General features: G+C 39.5%; 1 protein-coding gene across 10 annotated transcripts in view; it reads right to left on the reverse strand.

Annotated features, from left to right (window-relative positions):
- Positions 1-17424: 17424 nt before the first annotated feature.
- LOC112992365 (synphilin-1) overlaps positions 17425-23795 on the reverse strand; it is an 83369-nt gene continuing 76998 nt past the window's right edge. For 9 of the 10 annotated variants that reach the window (XM_026115360.2, XM_026115357.2, XM_064502838.1 and 6 more), the window contains 2 exons: positions 22713-22783; positions 17425-17997 (listed from right to left, as the gene is read on the reverse strand). In XM_026115360.2, the coding sequence (XP_025971145.1) occupies positions 17913-17997; positions 22713-22783 (156 nt within the window). In that variant the 3' untranslated portion in view covers positions 17425-17912. The remainder of the gene's footprint in view (positions 17998-22712; positions 22784-23795) is intronic. The other variant, XM_026115364.2, reaches the window with a different exon arrangement.

Consider the following 23795-nt stretch of genomic DNA (forward strand, 5'->3'; position numbering starts at 1 on the left):
CTTGTGCATTCTAACTCAGAGGCAGTACTTGACAAACTTTATTTTCTTCCTCACCTTTACTACCTCCCCACTTGCAGATGATAAAACAAATGATTAGGGAACATAATTAGGTAAAGCAAGGAGCTGACTTGATCACCAGCAGTGTTACTGTCAGAGCTGCAATGAGAAGCCACATCTCAAGCTTCGTGGTTCTTCTTATCACCCCACCAGGCCAGGCAGCCCCTGTTGTGGCATTCGCAGAGTGGCTGGATGCCACACAGGCTGGTTAACGGAAAGGTAACCAGTTTTGCTCCATCTCTTGTGCCTTCGTATGCTGTCATCCCTTCTTAGCACTTCAGATACGGGGCTCTTGAGGGTAGCTTTATGAAAGGGTTCAGAGTATTTCTAAGCATAGTGGAGCATCTGTACTAACTGCATTTGCACTGACACTTAATCTCATGTTAGCAAAATTAGGGAACAGGCAGGAGCTAGAGGACTACCTTCGCATAACAGGACAACAGCTCCCTCTACTGCTTTTCTAGCAGAAATGAGTTTCCTGGGAAAATAAGCCCTTTCGGTTGAGGCTGGCACTCTTAGAAACAACGGTGTTGTTTTAGAGGGAATACTAAAACCCTAAAATCTGGAAGTCTGCAAAAAAGGAATGTTTGATATCTCTTCTTTTCAGCATGGTTTTGCGGGAGGAAGTGATTAGTTCACTTCATGAGCATTTTTTCCCACCAGTGCCCATGGCTATCTGGATATGTCGTAATCTCATGCGAGACAATCAGTCGTTTTCCTGCCCCTTGCTGCTGCTACCACCAGTGTGTAGATGGGAAAACACAGTAGGGCACTCATCCTGTGTAGGCAGTCCCTTAACTAATCCAGTGCTGTTGAACAAGTGGGCAGATTTACAACCCTTATTTATGATGTTAGTAGTAAGCCAATGTAAAGTACAATCAATACACAATCAATTTTCATATCTGGAAGCAGACAGAAGGCCAAAATTCAGCAGTCATCTTCCCAACCCTACAGTGTAATAGAAATGATTGTGTGACAGTTCTGCTTATAAAACCATCTCGGCAGATCACTTAAAAGATCAGGTCATCTACTTCATGCATGAGAATGGACATCTTCCAACAGTAAGGCAATTTTAGGCAAGTATGCCTTCCCTGTTGTGACTGCTGCTGCATTTACTTACTGGGTAACACCACTTCTCAGTCTGCCCTCCTCACTTAGCTATTGTCCTTTAACAAGCTTATCTGTTTCCAATCCCTGTATGATCATTTGGTTTCTGCAGTCAAGAAACCTGAGAAAAATAATGTAACAGCTCGGATAAGCTCTTGTCAGGTATTGGAAATGCATCCACTTCTCACTTTTGCTGCTTGATTTTGCCAAACTGATGGACAGTTGCAGACAGCCTCTGCTATAGAAAGGGTTGTGCTCATAGGTTGGCAGGAAGCAAAGGGCTGTAATACCAAATTGCAAAAGAGCAAAAGCAGAGAGAATCCAAACTCAGATAAAGTAACAGTTACCATCTTATAAATTATCCTCATCTTCCTGTCTCCTAGGTTCTACCTGAAATATTGTCTTTTTCCACATGATTTATTTAAGCTTGATGCACTCGTACAACTATAATAAGCATACTTGAAGGGATAGCCTCATGTGAATAAACATAAGCCAATGGGCTTGTGAAGACTTGGCATCAGGACACAGGCAGCAGAACTGAGGAGCTGTTGTGAGGGAAGCTGTTACTATTCCTTTGCTTTTTTGTAAGTAGTAATGAGCGAAATAAATATATTTTAGCTCAGATCAGCTGTAGCAAATGCTTGGGTCATCATGTGCTAGTCTTCTCCTAGATGCTCAATTTTGTAAAACCCAGCCCCAACAATACCATGTTCCCCAAACTGATTCCTCTCACAAGTATTGTCTGGACATGCACTAATTATTCTGGCTAGCGGAGGAAACGAAACCAAGACACGGCCATTTTCTCTGCCTGGTTAAACAAGCTGCAGTCCTGCCGTGAGGGAGAAAGGACCCTTTCCAATGAATGGATTCTCTTCATCACAAACAATAAAACTAAGCTGCTCTGAAGGGGATGGGGGACATTACTGAGCTCCTTTGTGGCTTTTGCTAACAGTTTTGGTTTTGTATTTCAAAGTGCTTCCATAAAGGTGACAAATTTGGGTGGCATTTGTCCCTGAAAAAGAATAAAAGCAGAAAAGCAAGTGTATCTCCAGCAGAGGCCAGTGAATATTTCAAAATAAAACTACTCCTCAAAATATGTGCCAAATAGTTTTTCAGAGACCCTTATAGGCTTGCTCCTAGCAACCCTGTCAACTCACACTCACAGGGTCGCAAGCATTCACACATGGTATCACCTCCGAGCACCTTGTCATTGTCCATTGTTTCATGGTCTTCTCTGCAGATTTCTTGCTTTTCCCTCAGTTCTGCTTTGCACTTTCTTTTCTGACGCTGAGTTTTGTATTTGTCAGTGCATAAATAGAACCAGGACTGTAAAAATATTCTACTTGGCAACCAGTACTTGGCAGTTCCAATCAATTAGGACTATTAGTCATGACTGGATGAAGAAGACAGCCTAGGCCTGGGGTGTATAAATGTTCTCAGGGCCCAAAAATTCTCTTGGCAGCCTGAGCTCCAAGCAATTCAGTCTGTTTAAATTACTCTGTTTTCCAGTATGCCTGTGCTAGTCTAGTGTGGTTTGCCTCATATTTCTAGGGAGAGTGGGACCTTTAGAATCATTTCTGTGATGCTGACAAGGCACCTACTCACCTCAGGATCGAAGGAGTGAAAGGGTGAGAAGCAGGGCTAGCCGCCTCTTGGAGAGCAGAGGGGCTTGACCGACCTCTTGTGAGCACTCTCCAGTGGACAAGCAGTCTGAGTCATATGTTGTGAGAATGGCCCAACCACCTGCACCCGCACTGTGCTTATATTCAATCCTGACAAGAGTAACAAAAGTGGTACTTTTAGCTCAGCTTTATCTGAGACCCTGCTGAACTTCTGCAGCAAAGCCTGGTCTGCCCCAATCAGGCCCCAGGTGAAAAAACCCACAGGAAATACAGCAATACAAAGAAAGGCTGGTGGCAGTCCAGCCGACGGTTTACCCTCCTCTCTGACTGGTTATTGGACAATTCCTTAGCACTGGTTTTAGGGGGATGTAGTGTGTCAGTGCAACTTGTGGCAAATAAATGCTAGCTTTTTGTGGGGTTCTGCTGACATCTAGCTCATGGCTAAATTACAGTCAGGGTAACTTACTGCTTACTTACATGCCTTTTAGAGATTCAGCCACAAGAAAAAAAAAGGAATGTATTAGCAATAGACTGTCTCCTGCCCTCAGCTGGGGCAGCACATACATGCATAGCAACACCATGTTATGTTAGTTCATCTCAGCTATTGCATGGTGCACAGGTAGAGACCAGTACCAAAAATAACTACATTTTGAATATCCAGAGCTGTTACGTAGGTGGACCAATGCCTTGATTTTACTTGAAGGCAGATGAAGTTTGTGAAACAGAGGTTCAATTTCTTCCAAATGAACCCCCTGACCTGATACCAGCTCTAGCACCCAGTTTGCAGAAATAGTTCTGGGTACTGTACACTGTCGCAGTGATAGATGCAAGGACAGAACAACTCAAATTCATCAGGCAGCTCAGTGTAGGGCATAGTTTTGAATTTCACGCCTACTGTGGTCAATGAGAAAAAGAAAGCATTCTTTCCCCCAATTCTGTCTATACTGCAGTCATTGAGTATCCATGCAGCACAGATTGCATACTGCACATGCAGATCTGCATGTTATACACACATACTAATATCTGGCCCTTTCTATCAGATCTTAAAATATAAGTTTTAGAAAAACATTCTGCTGGAAACTGTGCTCTTATTCCAGCAGCATTCTTACTATTTTGTTGGATAGATGGTTCAGTTGCCGTTCTTGTGGGCAGATTTGGCTCTGAGCTACAAGGACAGCCAGGCAAGACCATATTTTGATCTTCTCTGCTCGATTTGTCACTACTGGCAGCTTTTCTCCTGTTTTCCATACTGTTCCTAGAGTTTCCATGTTTTAGCGAGCCCAAGACCAAAATTCTAATCACAGGGTCCAGGCAATCGATTTTAGCCATTTGTCGGATTAATCTAAGTATCGACCCATCCTCTTGGATGCTGACTGCAGGCCACTTTACAAGCATCTTCTGTCAAAATTCAGAACCAATCTCTTCGCTGGAGTGAGACATTTTCCCAAATCTGCTTCTTACCCCAATCTGCCCCTTGCCCAACAAGCACACTTTAAATAAACAAACAATTTATTCTTTGGTACTGTAAGATCTATTTGATCTACTCTTACTTTTTTCCCAGTGACAAGGATTTCTAATTGTGTTCCCGTATTATGAGTATTCATGTTCTTCCTTAGCCCCTGCTTAAGTTTCTCTAAACCCTGGTTTGCTTACTTGCTCAACAAACATGGGTCTAATTTACCTTTTACAGTAACCAAAACTGAAATTATTGATTACCTGTTTCCTTCAGGACACATTGTTAAACTGTTTGACCTCCAAACCAGAGAACCTGCACAGAGCAGAAAATCCCCCTGAAAATGTAAAAAGGTCTATGATGCACTTGATGACACGCGTGGTTATGAAGCCACATAATTCATCATTTGTTACTACAGAACTCATTCCTAGGGAGATTAGCATTTGACAATAAATATACCATATGCTGGATTCTGTATGGAGATTTTTTAAACTACCTTACTAAGTCATTAAGGATCTCCCATGACAACTACGACTAAAATGGGCCAAACCCACCAGGGTTCCCTAGACCAGTGAAGCACGTGGGTTAAAGGATGAAGTCATGTCTCAGTCGTGTACCAATTCTTCAGTGAGACATTTACAATTAAATACTTTGCTTGTGACTTGTCTTTCGGAAAGAACTATTACTCCTCTGTGCGGACATCAACTTAACCCTTCCTTCCCCCCAGAAACAGGGGGAAGGAGAAAGAACATAGAAGAAGATGAAAAATTTGAAGTGCAATTCACCAATTGTCATTGAGACAGTTTAGATTCTAACAAGAACTGTGAAAATCTAAGAAGGGTTATTAGCAGTTTCTTGTTACTATCAAAATGTAACTTAACTTCTAAATCAAAAGACTAATAAACTGCATAAAACTAACTTTCTGAAGATGGCCTCTTACAGGAAAGGCTCACACGTTCCACTTTCACGTTGTCAGAGGTCTTTTCATTAGCAACGTTGCCTGAAACTGTAGAGAGAGAAAATGGGCTTTCCACATACTGTAACGGGAAGCTCTGTGTGACAGCCATGAGCATGAGCTCATTCAGGATCTGTAACAGACTATACCAGCCAGCTGAGAAAATCTTTTTGCAGATGATGATAAAACATCAGATTGGTGCTTTGATCTGTCCCTGCCGTTTTGTTTGGATACACCTATCTTCCTGACTCCCAGTCCAAAACAGTTAAGTATCTTAGTTCTCTTCAGTTAGCCACTCCTGTGTTACACCTTGCCAGTAAATGAAATAATAGCTCTTTAAAACAAACAACCTATTGTTGTACATGTACAGAATCACACACTCACACAAAACTGTGTTTGCTTTTGATAAAAAAAACCCCCCACACTACATACAACTGCATGTGCTAAACAAAAACCTAAAGCCTGTAACTGGAAAAAAAATCTCTGAAGAACTAAGAATACTGGGGGCTGGCCTACAGCATGTGAAAAACTGAGGATCTCTGGAGATGAAAGACATTATTTAATTGTAAAATACTGGGAAAAACTCCCAGTATAGCTGAAAATTAATGACAGAATTCCCATGGACTTCATTAGAAGGAATATTTGGCTCATATGACATAGAACAGATGGCTAAACTTTATAGAGATGGAAACAGTGTAAATCACTAAATAAAAGAAATAGAATATGAAAAAAATAATGAAATAAAAGCAATAATGTTGTATGTTTTCCAGAGCACTCTTAGAAAGGATGCTCAAAATAGGTAATAGTGTTATGCTTTTGCCTTCGAGGAAAAACTCTCTCTCCTCGGTTTAACTTCCTGTTTACACTGACGTAGAGATTTCCTAAAGCAAACTATGCTAGCACTAACACAGAAACCACCACCTCACTTCATATTGAGAGATGAATATGAGTACCACCCCCTAGAAATATATGGCTTTTCTTTACCCACTATGTAGAACTGATGCAAGAACTAGCAGAAACTTAGCAAATCTGAGAAGTAGTAGAATAACAGAAGAACAGTATGTGCCTGCTCATCTGTTCAAGCTTATTTTTTAACGTGAAAAAACTTCCAAGACAGCCAGAACCAAGCAATTAACAACCAGGTTATAATGTCGGCCTGAAAAATACAGAAATGGCAGTCATTTAAATGCTGCAAAAGGAAAGGTTCATAAAAGCAGCATATGGAACACTTTTTTCCAAACTAAAACTGAAACAGTTGAAATAGCCAACACGAATTAAGGCCAGAGCCGTATACAAGGACACTTCCCTGAAAGGAGCAAAATGAGCTATCTGATTAAAAGGAAGATCTTTTCTTTACCTTAGAGAACAACTCCATGCCATGGAAGCTTCTGTGTCTTTCTTTTTCTCTCCTGTATTTAAACAGATTTGAATAGATGAGAATTGTCGTGTATCTGTTAACTTAAAGAGAGTACTGTGCTAGCAGTCTACTCCTCCCACATTCATGGGCAGATAAATACATTTTCTGTGTGTGTTATGAAACAGTGAGTAGTTGAGATTCCACGTTATCTTGACCACTGAAGAATGGTTTTGCTCTGAGACATGTCAGAGAAATGATACTGAATTGGCTTTCAGTGAAAAACAGTGTCTGATGGCCCAACCAGGCACAGATCAATAAGGCAGCAATATTTTTCCCCCCTATAAATTAGATGAGAAAAGATAGAAACCAGAATGGAGGTGTCCAGCCAGATAGGTAGCTAGCGAATCTTACTTCTTGAGAGCAGAGGATATTAATTTCAGTAGCCGTGAGAAGCCACCACATCCAGGAAATTAGGATGCCTCTGAGATTTGCAGGTCTGCTGGCTGAGGCAGGAAGTGAACTGGAATGTTCCTATGATTTGTTCTTGTCCTGTTTCTGTTCTCCTAGGAAAACAAGGTTTACCTTCTCCTAAATAAAAGAGTTCAAACTAACTTTGCACTCAGGGTAGCAACAGAACTCATAGAAATTTACAGTTCTCTTTTTCTTTGTCCTCTGAGATTTACCAACTAATCAAAACCAGGTAACAGACCACAATGTATATTTGGACTTTCTGATTCTGACGTAGTGTTTAAGGAAATAAGTTAAACTGGCTTCCTCACAGAGTAATATTATGTGTACGTTATATTGTATGTACATTATACACTCTGGTCTGCAAACTGTAATAGCTTATAGTGGCATTTGGCATGTGTAAATGCAGGCTCATGATCAGATGCACATTTAGGCATGCCTCTAGCTCATTGCCACTTTTCACTTAATTGCAAGAGATGAGCAGAGCTTTCCAGATAGAATACAACACCTGTCTCAACCTTTTAATATGATTTTCAGTTGCCAGATTTTTTTTTCCCAGCAGTCACTGTTACAGCCACTGTACTACTGTATCACTGTTATCATTATTTGGGCTGATGAAATAGGGAAGGCTTGAGGCGTCAGGTCCTGGAGCCCAGACAGAGACCATCTCTACTGCCCTTTCAGCTGTGTCCCAACAAACACTACCACTGTGATTATAAAACAGAGGGCGCATGATTTTCCCTTGTATTCTGTTCATGCTAAAATTGATGCTATCATTAGTTAACAAATATTGAAACAGTTAAATATCAGTGTAGACATGCCTTTATTAATAACAACTTCCCTTCCATTTGAAAATGTGATCTCTAATATCCCTTTAGTTGTCTCTTAATAAGGCTGCACTCCAACAAAGCACACAGGCACATGTTTCCGTGTTGATTTAGTCAAACTATAAGTGTATGCATAAGTATTTCACTATCTTAGAAAAGTTTTTACCAATGAGTTCTCTTGTATTCGGAAATATATTCTCCTCAGATGATAGACAGTTACTCTCATCTCTCTTGTCACATGCATTCCCACCCTGAGGAAAACAGAGCAAAACAGTGACCTGTGATTATTAAGCGTTTCTATCAGTGTCTTGGAAACCAGCACAATCATACGCTACCTCTGGCCTGAGCACTGCTTGCCACTGTCAGTTCTGTCCTGAAATGCTACACACTCTGTCTCCCTCTGGCGATCAGTGAGGCCACATGGCAGGAAGCATCTCTGTGCTGCTGTGGTTTGTCTATAGCTGTAGTTTCTCTGTTGCTCGGGTTCTACAAGCAGGATACAGTTCATTTTCCACTTAATGAATAAATGACTGGATGCAAGCAATATCTGCATCCTTCTCTGCAAACCTTATTTCATAACAATTCCATAACAATTTATAACAACGTCCTGCAATAATAATTTTGTCAAGAGTTTGCAGAAATACGTTCCTGTAATACTTTAATGCCAGAAGCTGGAGATCATATTAAAGAGCTACGCTCTAATAGTTGGAGCGCACTGCACTTGCAGTGGCACACAAAAAGCATCTGGAATACAAAAACTAATGCTTTAAGGATATATGGTAATTGGATGGCCATACCTTTCACTTATGATTTTGCAATTACTGAGTTTCATGTTTGAACTTACACTTTAGACAGTTTATATGTAAAATCTTTCCAAAATTATGTTAAATAAAATCCTATATATATATTATTAGGAAAAATTTGGCTCCTAAGAGTTTTTTTTTTTTTCTGAAATACTTATACAGGTCCCTGGAGCCCTGCACAATGCACCTTCACTGCTTTGAAGCCAGCTACCATTATTCTGAACATGTCGTGTTTGACTGGCATATGTTTTGCTACAAAAATGGATATGGAGAGTACAAAATACCAGAGAAAACTTGTTAATTTAACAGGTAACTGCCATGTTATCCTACACCTATGCTACGTCTTAAAATCTTTCGATACGCATGCATTTTTATATATATAAAGGAAGAGATCTAAGTTCATTGTCAGGGTAGGAGTGCAAAATCAATTACTGTTAGAAATGGAGTTCTGTTTCTGGACTCCTGTGCTCTCTCTGATCTAATAAATCCATCCTGTTCATATATGACTTAATCTGAGAGATGGTGACTTCCAACAGCTTGAAAAGGTGCTCTTACAGGAGGAGCATGAAGTGGCCTCTTGACTGCCAAGCACTTCTCTAAGAGACAGCAATGGAGATCCCGAAGAGGCTTAGTTTCTTTGCTTTTAATCTACACCAAGTTCTCTTCTCCTCATGTCTCTGTTAGATATGGTCTGGTCACTACTTTAGAAAGGCTTTTCAGAGCAGATAACACATATGTTAAGCACATTGATTTTCTGGCCTAAAATTTTTCTATTTAAGTAGAGATCTCTCCCCTTTTATTATTAAAAAAGCTGGAAGGGCGTAAGTAATACCTCCCTAAAGATGCCTATTATTTTTCCCCACAGTGTGGCAATTCTTTTTACCCAAGAAAATCGGAAATTCTGAAAAAGCAAGCATTACTAGTTTTCTAGTAGTGGAAAAAAATGGACTTCTATAAACAAAATTTCAAAGTAAATTGGAGTATATATGAGCATTTGATCCCCATACGGGTGTTTTGTCTATTTAATGTTCCCTCATGAAATGTGTGCATATTTTAAGTTTGTTGTAAAAGTATAATAAAAAGCAAAGAAGGAGAATGCTTGTTTTTTATTGCTACAGCATGAAAAAGAATTTCTTCCTGTTTCTTTTACTTTGGTCTCTGTTGTTGCAGTTATGCATTTGCTTAGCTTTATTCATGCAAATACAGCAAAAGTTTCCAGTGTGGATAAATACACTGGAACTTCTTTGAAAGTTTTCTTTTTAGGTGGTGTCTTTTAATGCTTTGAAGGACACTTTAAAGTATCTACCTTCAGCATCTTCAGGTCTGTAAAGATATAGCAGACAGTTCTACTGAGAACTGGGCAAAATTATCTCCAGTGCTGTCACTGTGTTGATGGCAGTTTTCCACCACAGAATTAGAGCTGCCCATGAACATGGTTGACTGTTTTCTAACTGCTTCATAATATAGTGAGAAAATAACTTCAGAGAAGAAGCTTAGGAAAGGATGCTGGGAAACAGCCACTGACACGTGCAAGTGCCTTTTAGTTGAGAACAGTCAGTACTTTGAACCCAGAAGTACTGGTAATTTATTTAAAAGAAGTCTGTTTAAAGTGTTTTCCTACAAACCTATTCCCAGGAAAAATAAGGAATCCACAAATTACAGGCTATGGATTTTGAAGGTGTTTCTTCCTATTGTTACAATTTTATGAAGTTAAAGTACAGTTGTGAGCTGTAATATCATCTGTAACGGGGTGCTCTAAAGAAAACAAAACGGTATTCTCATTATTAAGCATCTGAGAAAGCAATTCATATAAATGCAGCTGCCTCAGCCATTTCCTTTACTTACTGTTTTGAGGTGTATATCTTCACTCTGAGATAAAGTTTATTGCCTCCTCTAGAACTGCCAGGCATCACACTGCAGAAAACAAGAGAACTTGGCTGATACACCTGGTGCTGCCCAGGTAAATAAAGGACCTGGAGACACGAACATGTAACCAGCAATCTGTTGTGTATTGCTAATTGAAACCTTCTTGAGCAACATCAATGAATCAGCCCCTGGCAGCAGCAGTAAACAGTGAGCGGTGCAGCATGCGTGCCACAAAATAAGGTCCCAAGAGAGCTAGCAGTAACTCTAAGCAGATTTACCAGTTGTATCCAGCTAGCAGTAACTCTAACAGATTTACCATTTCCCTCTGAAAAACAAAAAAGCCCAGTCAAAAGCCTGTTTTATACATATGCTTTCTGAGTGCAACTCTTTGACTCCAATTATTGGTAAAGTGGGCTATTGCCTAGGGTACTAGCCTAATAAGAGCAGTATGACTGCAGCCCTGCTGCTACTTTGTGGGTGACAGGGCAGTGAAAAGGGTGGCTAGTGCTAAGGGAGAGGCAGAAATGCTTAGGGAAGCAGCTGTCGCTGAGGATGCAGCTGTTCTGCCCTCCTGTTCCTCCCAAAATCTGGCAGCAGCAGCAAACCTGGCTTTGAAGAGCCTTCCACCAGTGCTCAGGCCCAGTGTTGTCATTTCCTTCTATCCTTTTCATGGTAAGAACAACCCATCCCTGTGTCGCTCAGGTGGCAAAATTAACTTTTTCCTGTACTGCTGGGAGAAGCTACATTTACCTTGCTGATATCCCCAGCTTGCTTTTTTATGCATGTCTTCAGCAGGGGAATGACAGAACCCACATTTCAGCAGAGAACTAAGGAAAAAGGGCTGAATACAGAACTAGATCACTTCCAGGATTGCCACCCTCTCACCCCACATCTGTCTTGCAGCTTGCATGGCCAGTGGCAGCTTCTCTTCAGCAAAACAGGCAACTTAGCTTGCTGCTGGATGCTCTCCCTTTTCCTTAAATCTAGGCCACTCTCAATAAGTCATCGCTCTCCTATTTTCTTCAGCACCGTTAGCTTGTGTGTGCAATGAAGTCTGAGGATCCTGGAAAAGAACCTTTTCTTTCAGCTCAGGAAGCTGGTACTCAGTGAAAACTGGACAGGCAGCCCTGTGCTGTTGAGAAGAAATCTTTATCTGGTTTCTTAATGGACCAGAAATATATTTTAGAAGCTGTCATAATTTAGGCAGACATTTTCAAGGGAGCTTAAAGGAGTTATGCGACCTATTAGATTCCTTAGAAAACCCATACGTGGATATTATTTGACCAATGTTCTCAGAGAAGAAATGTCATATCATAGATCTCTGGAAAAAAGATCTCAGCAGTTTTCACATCTCTTAAGTTGATTCTGCCACAACTGAATCACAGACCCATTAAGAGAGCACAGTCTGAAAGGGATCTCAGGAGGTCATCTAAGTTTATGGCATTTCTATGGCATTTCTGACAGTTGTTCCTGGCATCTCATTCCTGGCAGTTGCTTCTCTGACCTGTTCTTAAAATCCTCCAATTAGAACTCTTCCACATCTTCCCCCAGGCTATTGATTCCCAAGCTATCATTACCCTTGGAAAGTTTTCCTAACATGTAACCTCCATTCCCTTTGCTATAGTTCTATATTCACTGCTGCTTGTTCTACACGCAGTAGACAATATGTAGAGCCATAGAAAAGGGCAATTTATTCCCATCCTCTTCTTTAGTTGCTTATGTATTGGAAGGCAGTTACCTTGTCTTCCTCAATCTTCTCCCTTTTGCTGTAAATAACTCATTTTTTCCGGTGCTTCCTTAAAGCTCTGAAGGACCTCTGGCACATTTGTGCTTCACTGTTTAACATATTTCTCAAAGTCTGCTGTCCGTATCCACGGCTGAGAAAAAAAATGTAAAGATTGTCTTACCTTACTAGTAACACTTCCATTTAGATAGCTACAAATATTGTGCGCTTGCATACACAGATACACGTGTGTATGGCAGGGCCATAGCTTTTTGTGTTGCAAAAATCCTGTGTTATTCCATTCTATCGATTTTTGAGGTTCTGTGGCTATCTGTGCGCAACCTACATGTCAGATTACGCTCACATCTACACTTGAAGTAGGGTAAACTCCTTTTAGGCCTCCTCCACACTTGCATGGTATTATTTTGTCTTTTCTTGGAGCAGTATTACTGACTGTGACAAAAGATGTATGTAAAAGCTAGCTCTGTGTTCTAACAGCCTCAGGATTTCTCATCAATTTCCCAAATATACCCAGAATAATTATTTTCCTTCCGTCTTTACACTGCTTGCTAGTAAGCACACAACCGAAACACCTACCAGTTACAGTGGCAAAGGAAGTGCCTGTACAGATGTCAATGACAGACAGTACTATTCTCTTCAGGAAGCAGATAACCTGAACTAGCGTTTACAGCTGTGCATATATGTTAGACAAAAACAGTCCGTGTTACAAGAGCTGGAGTGTCTGGAAAACTGACGATGCATTATTGACTGTGTGCAAGGAGGATTAGCGGTGGATGCTGTCTAGCCCTTATGTATTCGGAAGAGGTAATTTGGCATAATGAGAACCTACCTTATTTCTCCTGGTCACAATCTGTGATTCTTGGGCCAAAGTTACACATTCACTGGTCAATTTAATGGAGAAGACATATGCACAGAGGTTGGGTAATTCACTTGGTGTATGCAAGAAGGTGATGTGACACTGATGTTGTGCAGAGGAAGATGATGAACTGGGGGTTATCTACTGTTTGTGCTAATGCTTGTTTCAGCTGGGCAATTTACACTCAACATACAGTTTTTTGTGTGTGACACATTTTGGTTACAGACCATATGTCATTTCTGTTATTTACTTCTCATGCACCATTGTGCACTTACCTGAGACTTTGTCCTTATACCTCAAAATACACTTTATAAACACAGAAACAAGGCTATACAAAAGCAAATTATGTAACAGGCTATACTTGTGTACAGTTGATGTACAGTTAGAAAGATCTTTCTGAAGCTAGAATAGGAAATGCACCATAATTACAGAAATGATTCCTACATTTTGTCATTGAGAAACTATTTCATAACAGATACTTAAGCCTTGCAGTTTGACACTACTAATGCAGGGACTACACTTTACACATTCCCATTTGTCAAATTTCCATCAGGTAGATTTTTAAAAGGTCAAGAAATACATCTGGGGTACTCAGAGCTGAATCTCAGTCTACATGCAGACGAGCTGTTTCAGCACTAAATCCATTCACTAACCTACTAATTCGTTCTTAGCACATGAGGTAATGACATTTTTAGTTTACTTTCAACCGTGCTGCATGGCTGTATTTTGGTATTGCTCTAATGGTAAGTGATGAAACATGCTATGAAATCAGCCCTCAGTGAACACATTCTGAGCTAGTAACTGTTTTGTTATATATAAATGGATGCTAGAGTATATTTTTACTGTTATGCTCTCAATCATGTTTTCTGATGCCATTGATCTTCTGTCAGCTTGATGTTACAAGAAGGTTTCTGAATGACAGCTTTGGTGGAATGAATATTAAATCTAAACTATTTGTCTAGCTTGTCTCCTTCAATTCACTCGTACACCAGCTATGCTGAATATAGTATATTTTATTCATTAGTAACCTAGTGAACCAGGTTCAATCTCTAATTTTTTTTGACTGAAAGTCAAAAAAATAAAAAGCTTACTAAAATGCTGCTGTATTACTGAGGTACCAATGCAGGGCAAAGCATAGTCCAGCATCCTGCCAATGAAATAAAGAGCCATACTCACAATCCTGACACTGTATCCAGATGCTGTCCACCAAAATGACCCTCCCAAATACCTGCAACAAACAAATAAGCCTACCAAGAAATACGATGCTCCTAGAAAATGATTTTTATTCTTCAAGAAAGAATTACCAGAGATTATCTGAAATTAGGAATTCACTAATAAACTCTCGAATACTCTATAAGATAGGCTTTGGTACAGAACCACAGGACATACACACGGAGGTCCGTGGGACAGAGAGTCACAGAGAGATTCTTGAATTTTGGGGGATGAGTGAACATGAACTGGCACTCTTAATAAAACTGATATCCATGAAAATAGTTTTATTAGGGCAAGTTCACAATCGTTCACTAACAAATGACTTCACTGCTTCCTTTTGATCAGAAATTTCCCAGTGGATTGGGAAAAACCCTTTTTGACCAGGACTGTAATCAAAAGGGTTTTGTGTTCTTATAAAAAGCTTTGATCAACCAGTATTTTCTGAAGACATTTGTTGGAAAATCCCTGCTCAGCTCTTCTACCTCTGGGAAATGCTTTTGCTTTGTTGACAGAAGCCTGACTTAGATTCATGCCAAGATGGGTCTGTCTCGAGGATTATACACCAAACAGCAGCAGTTATAGCACCTGGATTCTATAGCTACTAAGGATACAAAAATACAGAGTACACATTTCAGACAGCTGAAGATCACAGAATCAGCATTTCTCTTACAGAAATCACATCAGAGTGCTACCACCTGTAGGCTTTGGGGCCCTAGGTAGGAGACAAACTACGAATTAGGAATAATAAAATCAGTTTACACAATGTGAGTTCATCCTCTCCAGAGATAAAATCCTCTGGCTTTACATTTCACGTTTACATCAAGTTGGCCTTTCTTTGGTGTTAGCCAGAAACTGCTTTTTGCCCTGATGTGCTCAGAAGAGTGGATAAGCATATGAAGGGTATGTGCAGCTCTCCTGAGAACATCCAGGTCTTTCCAGCTGCATTGTATTATCCAATTATCTGGGATGGGAGTCTTTGGTGCTACATTGATTACCTAGCAGATATCTTTCACCACAAATCCTGAGCATCATCTGGCATCCCAATCCCACCTCATTTACTAATATCCCATTCACATAATTTGATTTACCATGTGCTGGAAGAGAATAAATATACTCTGCAGAAATTGCAACCCAGCACAGAGCAGATGACTTTTAAATTCCCACTCTCCAGAACAGGCAATCTCTTTCTTCCAGAATCTGATGATACTTACACCTTAGTCTGTTGCAAATCCTTTCACAGAAGCTCAGTTTTATCCCCTGCTGCAGCTAGCGTTACAGATGGTTGCAGTGGGCTTTACACATATCCAGTCAGTCAAGACCACTGCTTTTACCTTTTTGTCAACTCAGTGTCCTCTACAATTCAAACTGTCCTTCAAAGCCTTTGTCCACTGTCTCACACAAGCCAAAAATTTCAGGTCAGTTATTTCAAGGGTGCAGTTAACAAGCTAGTGAGAGCTGAGGGTTAAGACATTTCAAACATATTGTATACTTGATTTTTTTAATTGACTATGTCCTTCACAAACCCTTATGTAACCCCCACTTCTGCCATTCACAAGGTCATAGTCAACACTTCACATTCTCAAAAACACAAATTACCGATGTGTTTTGAGCCTATTCACCAGACAAAGGACCTCTCTTTCCTCGTGCTCTCTTTCAACACTCTGGCAACTGCAGTACATGTGTCTCTTTTTGCTTTGCATTTAGATTTCTCATGTGCACACAGATGATGGGAGGCCCAGTTAGAGGCACTGCTGTTCCTGGCTGACAGATATTTTTGGAGGTTTTGTTGTTTCTTTAAACAACACAGCTCAGGTCAGCTAGAGTGCTAAGTTTATTACTTCTATCTCAAAAAAACAAAGCATTGCCAAGTGACAGATAAGAACTGTGGCTGCGGACAAAAACTCAGAATTTCATTTCTCTAAGAGCCTGCTTTTGTTGCTTGAATTTTTTTTTCTGATCTCTCAGTTGCCTCCATTTTATTCAGTAGTACTCAGTGTTTATTCAGAATCTGTAAGCAGGGGACCTGGGGCATTCAGTCATCTTGATCCATGGCACCTGCAAGGCCAAACTTGACATCATTCTGAAGAGTGACCCAAAGAAAGACAGTCCTCTCATTTAATTACAGGTATCCAAATGCTAAGTAACTCTTCCAAGTTAGCTACCTAGACTTCCCCTGTAGTCAGTGGGATCGCACCAAAACTTCTGTAAATGAGGTATCTAAAATAAGGGGGATGAATCACATTCAGGAAGTACCTACCTCTCCCCCCTGACTAGAGATGAAGCCCAATGATTAAGATTTACACAGCAAAAGTTAGGCAGGAGAACACAGAAAATTTCATCAAAATCCTCTTGGGGCTCCTTACTATTTACAACTAGTTCTGTAATTGCAGGAATTTAATTTGTATAATTTCAGAATTGTGGTACACTTTATTTGGGATAAAAAATTTCTTTGGCAAAGCTCCTAGGATTTCCCTCTGTTTTATTAGAACAGTTACTGAAATAAATTCTTATGTATTAGGATCTTTCTCACCAAACCACAGCAGTCTTCAAATGGAAACAGATCAGTATTATCAAAATAAATCAAGTATATACATACATATTTGGTACAAATAAATATATCAAGTAAGGAATGCCTAGTAGCCTGCTTTGGGATCTCGTGCTGTATGACAGACCTAACAAATACTGACGGTTACAAGAAACAGTTAATTCAGTATGAGATTAAAGATTCACTTTTTTTCCAAAATGTTCCAAGTGCATTCAGTGAAAGAAGTGCAATGACTTTGAGGGAATCAAACTGGGCCTTAACAGACCACCAGATGAGTTGAAAAGTGCTGAGCACATCGCCAATGTTCAGCAAATAACAGTAAATGGTAATTTAAAATTGCATTTTTGCATTTTTTGATTTCTTCACATTTTAAAGCTGTAAAAGGACCATTAAACATTACAGCAATTCTTGACACAACCGATTTTCTGTACTGAAGTCCTGATAGTGGACATTGCCTCATTATCACCGAAAAGAACATCAAAAAGACCAATAAACCATCTAAAGCTGGAAGGAAGGAAGAGTGAAGTATGAGAAGTACCTGCACTCAGTGTGTCCTATTAACACCGTCTTTATTTCCTTTATACAAAAAATAGAAATAAGAACAGACAAAACATACTTGAAAAAAATCAATGCTTTTGCCTTGGTCTCATTGAGGAGCTGAGCAGGCAGAGTCCTGTCTGACAGTTTTACAGTACATGTCATTGAGAAAGGGAAATAAAGAAATATGACACTATATCCATGCAATAGATGAAGTACAAAATGTGTTCTATGGCCCAACAAACATTTTGGAGCATTGCCTGTGTCATAACAATTTTCAAACCGTTACCCTTGCTCACCCATGCCTTTACACAGTACGGCTTACAAACAAGTTACATATACACATATATCATAAAAAAGTTTTGTATATGGTCTAACTGCTACAAATTAAGGCATCCTAAGAGTTTGCTGTTTTGCTGGTGAGGGGTATGTCTCATATTAGTGTTTTTCAAAAGGATATATCTCAGGCATTTCAAACAAAGTGAGACATCATGAGATGTGGTTTAGAGGAAGAATTCCTGCAGATCTGGTTCTTCAGTACTTTTTTGACTGTAAGACTTCTGACTTTTTCTATTGATGTCATCATGCCTGGAGAGAAAAAGAAGAAAATTACTCATGGTAACACTCACAATATAGAGGGATTTGTCTTGTTTTTGTTTATTCTGTTTTATCCAGTTTGCAAATTTTGAACTTTGAATTAATCTTTCTCTCTGGGCTTATTTCTCTAGGCATGTACTACATACAGTATTTCTCAATACTGTAGATTCTTACTAACTTTTCTTTAGCTACTATTCTGCAATTAAAACTGGAAACCAACGGAAAGACCAGGAGCTTTGCGACTCAAATCATAAATTAGGACATTGTCAAAATGTTCTGGTAATGGACAGAAAGTACAAAAACTCCTAGATCCTTTAGTGAAAAGTACCATAATGATGAAAAGATTCATTACAACTAATGAATTGATTAGTAGGTGCAAACAAGGTGAATGACTGATTTGTAGGCCTTACTTCATGGGTCTGCTTAAGTAGAAGATGGTGGCACAGGCAGTAGGAAAAATAGCAAGAAATAATTCTACTTAAGCTTTTTGAGGCAGGGCCTGTATCTCTTTTAACATTGTAATTTAGGTAAAATCTTAATTCAAATCATTAAGATTTTATTAGATACACAGATAAAGATCCTTTCTGTATAATGTATCTTCATTCCCACACCATGTATATATTTTTTAAAAAAATCTACTCTGTTTGTGACACAAATGTCAGCTTTCCAATTAAAGTAGAAAAAACAAATCCTGATCATCTGTAACATCTAAGTTTCCCCAGGTCCTTTCGTAAGTCCTTGTTCTGATTCCCCAACCTGTTCCCTACTCTTCCCTTCAGGCGAAGGATTTTGGATAAAGCATCCAGGCCACAGCAACTTTCAAAAGAGTTAAATGTCTTATTTTTAGTTATTACTGCTTAACAGCAAAACTCCCACTATACAGTCATGACTAACCAGTTTGTTGTTGCAAAGGACAGATCTTACAGGGAGGTTAAAAACCCACAGCAAAAGGCAAGGGGTATGTCTATAAAAAGCTTGCCCGAAGCTCACATATTTGTGAGCCTGATTCTTGTAAAACAGATTGCTTTAATTTATTCCAGTCTACAATCACCACAAAGAGCTAGATACCCGCAAAAGACTGATACTTAGTATGCTTAAATAGACTTGTGGTTACTACAGGATTTAACAGGAGCTGACCTTCTCAGAGACTGTACTTGCAGATCCAAGTAAGTGGGCATGAGGCACCATTTTATTTTAAAGTCTCCTCCACTCATCTCAATTACTGTGGCCTGCACACCGAAAGTAAGTGCAAAAGACATAGAACTGAGTTTGATGAGGTAGAATTGGTAGAAATGAACTTGAGGAAGAAAAACAGGAGCATTTAAGTTTTTGCTACAATAGCTTTTTGGCACTTCCCATGCATTGCTGTTATCAACAGTAACGTTTAAGTGTTAACTGTGGAGCTCTATTAAAGGATATTTTGTAAGGTTATGACAATTTCATTAACTACTGTGTTAGCTTAGCTTTGCAGCACTGAAATATATTATGGGTGAGTCCCCATAGCTCTATCCATGTAGAAGCTTCACTGGCACTCCACACACCCCACTTGGCAGCCCTGCAGTTGCACCACGATCTTTAAGAGGGTTGTTTCTAGCTACTGCAGATATCTGTAGGTGGCAATGCAGAACAGACATGCCTTTTACAACTGCCCCCTCTGCTTGCTGACCTGAGGGAAATACATTAGTAATATTACTAACTACTAACCAAATTTCTAGTATCTCCTGCTGCCTGTGCCACCAGATAGGTACTCACCATCTCCTTACACAACTGGCACCGATATGCAATCATAAGAGTTCACAACAGAACTACTATCAATTGTCTGGGACAAGGCCTAAATTATTTTTATATTGATTTTATGCTGTATTAGTTTGAATCATTAAAATATTATTAGATATAAAGATCTTTTTTCTAGCACAAAGATTTGGACCAAAGTTGTAATTTATTCAGCACTAGATCTGGCCATGGAAAATCTGTTACACTAGACCCATTTATTATTTTAAATGTCCAGTTTATTATCTGACAGAACCCTGACATGCTGATTGACCCTGAAGTATTAGGCATCTTTAGCTGTTGATAGCTGCAGCTAATACAAGGCTTTGTACTGATAAGGTAAGTTAGTGCTCACTTTAATGAACTGCAGATCTCCAATGATTTAAAGTGTGGGAAAGAACAGTTCACTGTTCTTTCACTTACATGTAAGATGGAAATAACTACAAACATTTGCTTGCAACTGTAATACACAAGAAACCAGCAAATCCTTCCAAAAGGGGAAAAAATATCCCAACCCATCCTCCACAGCTCTTTCTTAGACTCTTACAAAAAATAGGGTGTATCTAATTTTAAAAGGACACTAGAAAATTTAATGTAATTTTCTACTATTAAGCTGCGAACAATTTGAAAAAGTAAACTACAAGACCTTGAGGCAAGGGAGTATTTTGACTGAAAAAATAAAACAAACAAAAGAAATAGAAGCTGAACAAAAAGCAGCTGGAATCTGATGGACAAGAATGTCATTTGATTCCAGGTAGATTTCCTTTAATGCTTTCAGATTTCAGAGCATGCTAATAAAACCCCCTATATAAGAGTTTGAGTTAAAATGGGCTTGGGACTGTGTCCAATAATATAACCCTTCAATATAATCATCTACAAAGGTTTAAAACTGCAAAGACTGCACCATTTTGCTCTTTTCTGAGCAGCTCTGAAATGATAATTACATGGTCTCCCCAGACCATCCAGAGAAAAGTTTAGACTGTGTCCAGGGACTTGTAGTGCACATGATGGCAATGTTCTTCTAATATGAAGTTTCACAGTCTACATGGCAGCATGCAGTGGACAAAGGGCAGCTACCCATTTTGCTTACTCAAAAACCATGAATTAGACTAGAGTATCACAGAAGCTGGCTTGGAAATTTTGAGCACATTCTGGTCTGTGTTCTGACTTCTGAAAAGCACAATACGTTTTCCATTTTTGTATGAATTTCAGAAATCTCATGCTACATAGTGTTGCACACAATTTGCCCACTTTTGTCCTAGGAAGTGGGTATGAAGAGAACCTCTTCAAGCCGCACTTTCACTGTATCCAGCCGCTTGTTTCCTGTTCCCTTCAGATAGCCCCAGACAGTCCTGCTCAACCCCTTTCCCCCTCCCTTCAACAAGAAGGAAGGAACGGGTCAGACACACACTTGCTCTTGAGATGCTTTCCCTGCAACCACCTACACCAGTCCTTTCACTTTGGAGATGGCTGGAAATTTCCCTTAAATTGACTCTTCGATTTTCTCTGCTGCCAGGGGAGCACCATAAAGGGGAGCAGAGTGGGGATGACGTGGTGGCTAAGCTGTGCCTGCCAGGATGGCTAGCACCGCAGGCCCAACCCTTACCCTCATTTTCCCAGCAAGTGACTCTGCAAGCCGCAGCGGGACTTGCAGTATCTCTTATGATGAAAAGAGAGAGGAAACACCATGCTGCCAGGGACTTCTCACACAGGGACATTTATGTGAGGCAACACCCTACTACAAGAAGCGGCTACATCTGTGCGATGGTTCTTACAGATGAGATTAATGATCTGGTATCTCCCCACTGCAGGGATGGAGAGCTGGGCCTTTGACCGGAGACCGCTCACAGATGCTACATGCAACTGCTACAGCACAGGCAGTTTTCTACACTGGAATTTCCCTATATTTTCAGGAGAGAATGAAAGCTCTGGAAACTTTACAGTTCTGTTTCTGGTTTCACATACCCTGTGTCAATCATTTCAGGACAAGATTCCCTTTTGAATTATGAAAAATGTGTTTTTAAATATGGGAAGTTCCTGGCATTAGAAAACAAGTGAGCAAAGAAATCTCTTAGGCATTTAGAAAAGAATAACTTGAAAGTAATTCAAGCTCCTGAACCAGAGAATGATTAATTTTCCGCAGAAGTACCTTCAAATGTGTAATTCTGGTGTGAACAACAACTGTTTTCAAGCTTTATGAAAGGATTTACATCTCAGTTTAACAGAAAAAAACCTGTCATTGCATTAATTCTGGAACTGTTACAGTAGAACAAAAGCAACAGAGAAATATTATAAAATATTTGCTTATAAAACATACATCTTGTCAAGCACTGTTTCTGCCACCATGTCTTTATGGATCTTGAAAGACTGGCATCTATCCACCTGATACTCCTGGTGGAATACATCTAAACTCAGGAGGTTAAACACAGTCAAAGTTATCAGACTTTTTAAAAACAGATTTAACTTCAAAAGTCTGAGGAGAATGTGCAAAAACAGGAGAGCACAGCACTTAAAGAAAAAAAAATTCTGCCCCATGTTCTTTCCTGTACTCTATAGTTAGAGAAGAACCATGGTGTTTTTGCTCTCTTCATGAGAGGAAATCTAATTTCCATTCTCATCTGGTACCTGACTGCCATTCAACAGAGGCTGAATACTCAGTCAAAGTGAGCTAAACTCCCTGGTGGATTTATGACTACGACTACTTTTTATACATGCTTAGAATGAAATCTTGTAGCCAGTTCACTGGTGGCACCAGCAAAAATCAATTATAAATTTCTATTTTCCTAGGAATTTAAATATTCATCTATTCATCTATTTCCCCTCTTGTGTATCAATCAATCAATTCTATTATGTCAGTTATGAATAATTTTAGCAAACATGCAATTAGAGAAAACAAGTGACAGAGATGCTGAACTTCCCCATGCATAAGCACATACCAAGCACAGTTACACAGATGCTCTTCATTCAACGTGCTAGAGGAAAGTCTGGTGTAGCTGAAGTAAGGCCCCTAAGGAATTACAACATACGAATCAGTTGAAAACATGCAATGAGCTTACCACATGCATAACACAGAAGTCTATCAAAACATGCAGTCAAATAGCCACAGGTTTTTTCTTTTCTGAAGTTATAAAATGAAGCTAAATCTGTTACCTCTTCAAGGTATGTGCTGGGGTTCTTTGAGCTGGTATGAAAGTTATTTTTTTCTATAATTTTGATGTTTCACAACAGTAACATGCAAATGTGTCCCTTTCACAGGTAACATGCATTTTACAGTGCAAGTGTCAATACTGTTTAAATTCCTTCACCCAACTCTCCAAATTTCTTAGAGAACTATGAAAGCCATTCATGACCTTACTGCCTATCAGAACATCTTTGAAGACAGATTGTCTTTCTTTCTATCACTAAAAAATACAAATCGCTTTTTCAAATACATTTGCTGTTATGTTATGAAAATACTTCTACGTTAAATTAGCAGTTCATCTGGACAATCCATGTGGTAAACTTTATTAAATGCACTTCCACTTCAGTCTAGTCTATTAGGTCTGCTTTGAAGTGTTACTTTCATTTAACGTTCTGGTATGACACTGTTCTATCCACAGTATCCATTAACATGGAACACTTTCACTATTTGCTAATTTTATCTTTCCACTTTTTCTTTTCCACACTCATTTTGCCTTCTCTATGCCTAAGATTTTCCTGTGCTTTTCTCCCATTACCTCGTCATACTTTTCACAGTACATAATTCACTCTTCCTCCTCCTCTTGGCCTGCTTTATGTTCTTTTTTTTCCATCTTGAAATTATTCTTTCACTTTATGTCTCTCCATCCACCCCTTCCCTCCCACCCTCACTTTCACGGAGGATTAAATGATGTACCACTCCCTCTCACTCCATTCTTTATTCTATCTGCAGACATCCACACTTCTCCTGTTTGCCATACACAAATGCACTGTGCTCACAGTATTTCCTACCTCTGTTTTCATTCAATACCTCTTCCTTTCTCTTAGAAGAGATATTTGTT

Source organism: Dromaius novaehollandiae, chromosome Z (assembly GCF_036370855.1).
Source record: "Dromaius novaehollandiae isolate bDroNov1 chromosome Z, bDroNov1.hap1, whole genome shotgun sequence".
NCBI classification, from domain to species: domain Eukaryota; kingdom Metazoa; phylum Chordata; class Aves; order Casuariiformes; family Dromaiidae; genus Dromaius; species Dromaius novaehollandiae.